General features: G+C 35.4%; 2 protein-coding genes across 2 annotated transcripts; both read left to right on the top strand.

Moving 5' to 3' along the window:
• Positions 1 to 1,038: 1,038 nt before the first annotated feature.
• On the top strand, positions 1,039 to 2,954 carry LOC103851954. Its single transcript, XM_009128834.2, has 4 exons — positions 1,039 to 1,508; positions 2,087 to 2,234; positions 2,345 to 2,438; positions 2,508 to 2,954. The coding sequence occupies exons 1-4, from the start codon at positions 1,159 to 1,161 to the stop codon at positions 2,804 to 2,806; spliced, it is 891 nt and encodes a 296-aa protein (XP_009127082.1). The 5' UTR covers positions 1,039 to 1,158; the 3' UTR covers positions 2,807 to 2,954.
• A 289-nt stretch (positions 2,955 to 3,243) lies between these two features.
• Positions 3,244 to 7,459, top strand: LOC117131899. The gene has a single exon (XM_033284931.1). It carries the CDS (start codon positions 3,866 to 3,868, stop codon positions 4,961 to 4,963), a length of 1,098 nt encoding a protein of 365 aa, XP_033140822.1. The 5' UTR covers positions 3,244 to 3,865; the 3' UTR covers positions 4,964 to 7,459.
• Positions 7,460 to 7,610: the final 151 nt, after the last annotated feature.

Genomic DNA, 7,610 nt, shown 5'->3' with positions numbered 1-7,610 from the left:
GAATGGTCGAGAGTTTGGAAAGGTATTAAAAAACCTAGGACAATTATTAATATATAAAATAAAATTATTAAGGGTAAAATCTACCATCTCAAACATATTCGCTAATATGATCAAGCGAAATGTAAATTTAAATTTCAACTGAGAACAACTGGATATGCATAGTGACGAAACTCCAACAAATACGTCAGTTTGGACCTCGGCTCCCTAAATTCTCCGGACTAACGGAAAAAGTCATCTGAAGCGGAGTGACAGGAGGCGGTCTGAGAGGAGATGGAATCATGGAATAGTAAATGAGAAAAATTATGTGGGAAAAAAGAAATTAAAAAGAAAAATAACACATAATTTATTAATTAAGTTATTTAATAATTATTTAATATATTTTTTAATAGTAGGTTATATTGGTTGTCAAGAAAAGTGGAATAACATTTATACAGAATATACACTCTGTATCGTAACTAATTAGGTAAATTAATTAGGTTCTTAATTATACAAAATTGTGTTCCCGTGCAGTATCCCTTCGTGTAATGATGTGGTCTTGGCAAAAATTGCTAAATGGATTAAATCTTAACGTGGATAATATATAGAATGTACATTTCTTTTCTTTTCTTGAAAATTTTACTATACATATTTTCTAATATAGGAAAGTAAATATGTTGTGCACAAAAAAAAAAAAAAAAAAAAGGAAAGTAAATATGTATCAAGTAAAAAGAAATATGTTATCAAGTAAAGATGTTAATGGTTTAAGAAAGTTGTTAGTACAACTTTATCTTCACGACAAGTAAAATTTCCAATATAGGATGGTAAATATGTATGTAATAAATATTTTTTGATTTGATGTTTATACCCAAACTTAGAAACATAATATATAAAACTTCTCCCAACTATTTTTTAACATTTTTCTTATTATTATCACACAAAACGTATTATAATGAAACTTTAAAACCAGTTAACAAATTGTTTATTTAATGATTGTACTGAATTAAGAAATGAACCTTTCGAGTAATTAAAGTAGATATTGATTGGGATTAGGGACTATAATTAGGTTTAATTAATACTATATAAACTCGGCCGCACATTTCAAACGGACAAGACATTTTCTTTCTTTCAAAAACTCTTCGATCGAGAGAGAGAATCTTTCGTCTTGTGCAAAATCAAACCATGGGAGGAGGAGGAGGAAGAGTGATGGCGACGGCAGCTAAGGTAGCTGGAATCGGAGTCGCCAAAGGTGGGTTCAGAGGAGGACTCGGAGTCCCCGCCGCGGCTGCGAATGATCAGTTTAACGTTAGAACCACCTCCGTGTCTAAACCAGTCTCGGCTTCGTTGTCATCGGCGTTTCATCCTTCCGCCGAAGCAGACGCGATGGTTATGCAAAGGACGAGTTGGGAAGACGATTGGGAGTTCGCGGAAGTGGAGACAACGACGACGATTCCTAGGTTTGTTTTCAGCAAACCTCCTTCTCTGGAGGAAGCTAAAGAAGCCACCGATGATCTCAAAGACGCAATCAATATGTGAGAAATTTAACCCTAATTACTTCTAATTTTGACTCTGGTTAAGGTTCTGGTTTATAATTGGAGGAATCTTGATTGAATTTTCTTGGTTTAGTTCGGTTTGATGCAATAAACAAGTATGGGTTTGTGTTATCTATACTATCAATGAAGTTTTAAGTTAAAAGTTAAGCTGGTTAATATCGTTGTTACCTTTATTGAATTTTTATATATAATTTAATTAAAGACAAATTTTATATTAATAATATTAGAATTTATAAAAATAAGATAATCTTCATATATTGTGTCGTTATCTTGAAATAAGATTTTTTAAAATAATGTTTGATTTAATCTTTTTGGAAACATAAATAAAAATTATCATATTGTTTTTTTAATATAATATAAATTAATAAATATTCGTAATTTTCAGAAAATTATGCCACACCTAGTTGAAAATTAAAGTCTGTTACTTTGAAACTTCTTAGTTTGATTTTATGTTTCTTACATCCATGCGTATTATTACTAGCTACATGTACATCGTTACTTGTGCGTATGTTTGGTTCTTGTTTTGGTTTGTTGATGGATGATCCAACATGTGGTAGGGTGTATACGGAAGGTTCAAATGAAGCTGGTTCTGTTTCCAGAATGTTGTCAAGTTTTCATCTTTCTGACAAGAGAGCTGTTGAATCAGCTGTTCCACAAGTTGCACTTAACGCATTTGCTTTTCTCAGTGAAAGCTCTGCCGCACAGGTATATGAGTATATCTCCATCTCCTCCTCCTCGCTTTTTGACACGACTCTTTCACATGCGCTTGCCTAAAACCAAAGTTTTGAGACTCTAATCGTTTCCCTTTTAAACAGTCTGTTGTTGCTTCCATTGCGTCTGACCCAAAAGTGTGGGATGCTGTAATGGAAAACAGTGATCTCATGAAATTTCTCGACACCAACACTACCGGTACGAGAACTAGCAATGTTTTTTTTAATAGCAAAGCAACTTAACAGAAACCTTTTGTTCCGTTTGCAGCTGCTTCAACTCAGGTTGAAGCTGCTGACAATGACGATAAAGCTGAAGATTCGAGCGAAACTGAAAGTGAGGAAGACAGTGAAGCAAAGCCAATCCAACTCTTGGAGATTCTGGAGGACATGAAGCTAAAAGCTGTTCAGTTGATGGAAAACGTCTCTTCCTACTTTGGTGGTTTGTTCCGGTCAGAATCTTTTACAGAGAATGGAGAAGAGAGGAAACGGACGTTGCTCAACGACCCTACTTCTCTCTTTGGATTAGCTGTTTGCGTTATCTTCATGGTAGTTATGAAACGTGCTTAAGCTCCATAGTTTTTTATAACTTGCCGACATAGCAAAACTAAAAACTTCTGTGATCTCTTTCTGCTACTCCGTTATCGTTTAGACTTTTAACATCTATTGTTTCGGAATGTTTTGATATGTATAGAAGGAACCTTTGGTTGTTTCTTAAGTATTCTTATCACTTTTTCGTCTGGAAATTGTTAAGAGAAGTTAGATTAGTCTTCATCAGCATCTAATTAGCATATTAGATCATTTGTTTATAGATGTACATAATATTTCTATTCCTATGGTGTTATATAAGCGACATTGTTTTGGTTATTACTCTTATGGAGTGGAGCCTGCTGTGAGCATATCGTTTGGATGATCCAACATTTGTTAGGGTAATATGTCATCTCAAAAGTCATAGTCTACCATGAGAGGGTGAAATGAAGGCGACTCTTTTTGGAGAATGTTCTCAAGGTTTTAAGTCAGTGAACAGAGTTTGTTGAATCAGCCAATCCACAAGTTTCTCTGACTGAAGAGTATAAGAGGAGCTAAACCAATCTGACCACCTCCATGTATTTGATGACAGGACGTGTTGGGTCTTGTTCTTGTAAGATTTGTGTATGCCTTAATCTTACTGGAAAGAAGATCCATCACTGCTGAGATACGCGATAGAACCCTAGTTTTCACACTTATATATTAGACAAAACATATGTTAAGACTTAAGAGTGTACATAGTAGTTATGGAACCTTCGATGTATTTATTATAGTTCAATATGAATTTGTGATAAGTTGAACTATGGATGCCACGTCACAACGCAAATATGTTGGCTAAAGACACCCGAAGTTGACAAGAATATAAATCTGAACACAGTGTTCCTTCATTTTTTAATATATAAAATGTAGTAAATTTTCATTTTCTGGTCACGGAAAGTTAGTATATCTTGTTTCCGTTTTTCTCTCGCACAACAAAATAAAAAAAGATTTTGCAAATATTTAAAATATAACTCAAAACGTGGTTGGCAAGGCATCTTCTCTGTATTTTAATGGAGGAAGAGACTACGGATTAAGCGTTGCTTTTTATTTCTATTTCTATTAATGTCTCTGCTTCTCAGACGGCTAGGCAAGCTCTGCCATGGGAAACCTGCAGGGGCGGTGATTAAAAGATCATCACTTCTTCTTAGCTCTAATAGCAACTCATCTTCTTCATTGCTTCAGACGCCTCCTTGTTTTGTCCTCACAGTTGCTCCTTGTGGAGAGGATCTCGGAAAACTTGTGATTATTAAAGCTAATGAGTTTTTTACCATCACTGACTTGGAAAAGAAGGTACCTCTGGATCTGGTGGATACAGATCATCTGGTCGGGGCATCTAATGGGTGGGTAGCTACTTTGAAGGACGGCGGCATAGTGCGTCTCCAAGATGATCTAAACCCTTTTGCATCTGATCAAAACCCTAAACGCATTCTCCTGCCTCCTCTTGTCACTCTTCCTCGCTGCCAAACCCAAATGGTCACCAACATGGCCATGTCCTCGTCTTCTCCCGAGGACGAGGACTGTGTTGTCTCTCTCAAGTTCTTTGGGCCTCAGCTGAGCTTTTGCAGACCAGGAGGTAAACCCGAGTGGACCAACATCAGAATCGCAAACCCCTGCTTCTACTCATCCCCTGTCGTGTTTTCCAAGAAACACGGCATGTTTCGCATTCTCGCGTCTGGTGGATACCTTATTGGATCGTGGGATGCCCGCACTGACAAGAAGAACAAACCCAAGTTCCAGAGGTTGCGGTTTCGAAACGTTCCCAAGCTGAGCAAGACCAAACGTGAGCTTTTGAATTCGTGTTGCACGAGCGAGCACTTGGTGGAGTCAGAAACCACCGGTGAAACTTTCTTGGTTAAGCTGTACCGGAGGCCTTGGGCTAGCGGTTCAGAGAAAATGCAAACCAAAGCTTTGATGGTGTTCAAGATTGACGATGAAGGTAACGCAGTTTACACTCAAGACATTGGAGATCTCTGCATTTTCATCTCAAAGTCTGAACCTTTCTGTGTTCCTGCTAGCTCCTTCCCCGGCATGACCTCTAACCGCGTGGACTTCTTGGATTTCGACGAGAACGTTTGCATTAGTGTTCCCGATTCCAACATCATTGGTGGCAATTGTCCTTACCTAGCCCCTTACCATATTCCACCTCAAACTATTGTCTAATTACTACTTTACGGTTGAGTAATCATGATCAGTAATCATGTTACCTCAACATATATTGCTGTTTTTTGTTACTACATTTCATGCTGCATGTGTTCCTTAACTATAAAAGACTAGTTAATGTTGGTGTTTACTCTTTTGACTAATAATTTAATTTAACTTCTTATTCTCGTTTGTTTAGTGATCAATCATATGCTAGTTCATGAGACTTGTATGATCTAAGATCATTGACAAGCATTTATATAATTTTTAATAGGTTCACAGGAACATTTCATTGAATCTTGAAATATACGTCCAACGGAAGCTTATGGATACACATCCTTTAAGGATCGCATGTACAACTTCTCAGGATCTCCTTCTCTGCCTCGGCCAGTCTCTTTCTATGTTCCCTGACACTTGTTTAGCACCGTCCTTGCCTGCATCAGATTATCACAACAATACAACAACTACATTATGAGCTCAGAGAACCGGTTTGATGGAGTCATCAATCCGGTTATTTTGGTCAGTTGCTATGATATCTTCTAGGACTAATTACCGTCTAATTTATAATGATATCTTCTAGGGCTAATTCTCTTCTTTGAGTTCTTTTGCACTTTTTTTTAATGGTTGGGTGTCATATTCGTCGAGTATGCGCTAGACCAAGATAGACACCTCAATCATATCTATCAACCCAGAACAGGCTTGTTGATGAAGTCTTCTTTGGGCGTTTCGTCTTTGACGAATATTTATATTAAATTTTATTCATGGACTGTTTCTTATTTTTGTCTACCTTTGATGAGTTCATAAAATTAAAATTATTTATTTGAGTAAATAACCCAAAAACTAGGCATAGGCATTCGGTGTCCCAATCGAATTTTGGTTTTTTTTTCAAATAGATCTCGGTTTTTGAGTTTATCAAAATCAGTCTCATTTGGGTTATATGAAATTTCCATTTGGGACCGGTCGGGTTTTATCGGGTTGGGGTTAGTAAATCTTCAAAGGACCGGTATAACCCGATGTACATTCGGATTCAGATCTCAATCGGTTTTTCGCTTTAAAAGTACCTGATTTGTATCTATTTTGTAACAAAAACATAAGTAAAATCGATTCAAAATTTAAAAAAGAAACATCAAACGTAATCATTCAAAATCAAACGAACGTAAACATAGTTAGTGATAGAAATAAAACCAAATAAATAAAACCATAAAACGAAAACCAAATTCTCATGAAATGAGAAATATTATTCAATGAAAACAAAACCAAAATCTAAAACTTCAAAGTTCAACCGACACCTTCAACCATCAACCTTCATGTAATAAATAATTATTTTGGATGTTCAATAATATCTTATTGTATTTTGGATACATATTATGAATTGAGATCATATTTGACACAAGTTATTTTTGAGAATTTGAATGTTTCTAGCTCCGTCGGGTATCCATTTAGGTTCGGGTTCGGTTCGGATAATAAAACAAAATCTATTCAGTATTTATGTCTGATTCGTGATTCGGATTCAATTTATTGGATCAAGTTTGGTTCGGGCTTTCGGGTTCACTTTATTTGCATAGCTCTACCAAAAACTCTCATTTGTAAGACGACGTACTAAGGAAAAAATGGTAATCCAGCTTTTTATATGGTTAGGTCTGAATGACTTGCACACATTGTCTATAATGTACGTAGCGAGATATTTTTAATTGATTTATTCCTAACCGGGATGATTTTATATGGGCCGGTTTAATCGAGATTTATGTTACTATTTACTAATTTAGAGTCGCAAAAAATTCATATCCGGTCCTATCTGTTGATTTTTTTTTGACGACCCTATCTGTTGATCTTTATCCAGTTAAACAATGACTGATATAACATTTTCGTAAAACCCAATGGGTCCGTAGCCATCAGCCAATCACTAACTCACAAATCACAAATGGTTGAGATGATTGAACATTTTCAAAATGGAACAACAATTACGAATGATTTTAACAAATGCAACAATTTTATGATGACTTTGAATGAAGCCATCGGCCCTATTGGGTCTGAAGTTTTGCTTTCTTAACCGAAACAGTCCACATTTCAAAAATGTGTACAAAGTCAACTCACGGAAAATATCATACCAACGCGTTTGAGTAGTCTGAGGTTGTGTGTCATCATTATATATAAGTATGACAAGTGGTTTTATTCTCGGTACCATGTTAAAACTTTTGTTTTCTCATAATTAACTTGGTTAATGATATTTTGATTTCATGCGAATTATTACTTTATTTTTTTGGCATCCATAAACGTTTCTAGAAGATACTTCCTTATAGTCACATATATTTATGTGAATACTTTCTTATAAACGTTGCATTTATCGACCATAAAATGTAGTATTTCTTTAAAAATCATTCGTTCATGAGAGAAATGGAATAAGAATCAATTATTTGTTTTATATGGAAACATTAACGTCGTAGACATTTATGATTTGTTCATGTGCATAAAAGCACTAGAGGTAACAAACAGATTATCATTTTTTTTTAATGAGGTGGTCCCATAAATAAAGTAAAAATTCACATATGGTTTCATAGTTTAATATCATGTAACCGTAATTAGGCCCACATCATCTCGGACAACGGAAACGCAAATGCAGATAATATAACTTGTTAATTATAATATTTTTTAAAGCATAGATACAAAT

This window comes from Brassica rapa, chromosome A02, assembly GCF_000309985.2.
Source record: "Brassica rapa cultivar Chiifu-401-42 chromosome A02, CAAS_Brap_v3.01, whole genome shotgun sequence".
Classification (NCBI taxonomy): Eukaryota; Viridiplantae; Streptophyta; class Magnoliopsida; order Brassicales; family Brassicaceae; genus Brassica; species Brassica rapa.
This window is presented reverse-complemented; position numbering and strand designations above follow the sequence as displayed.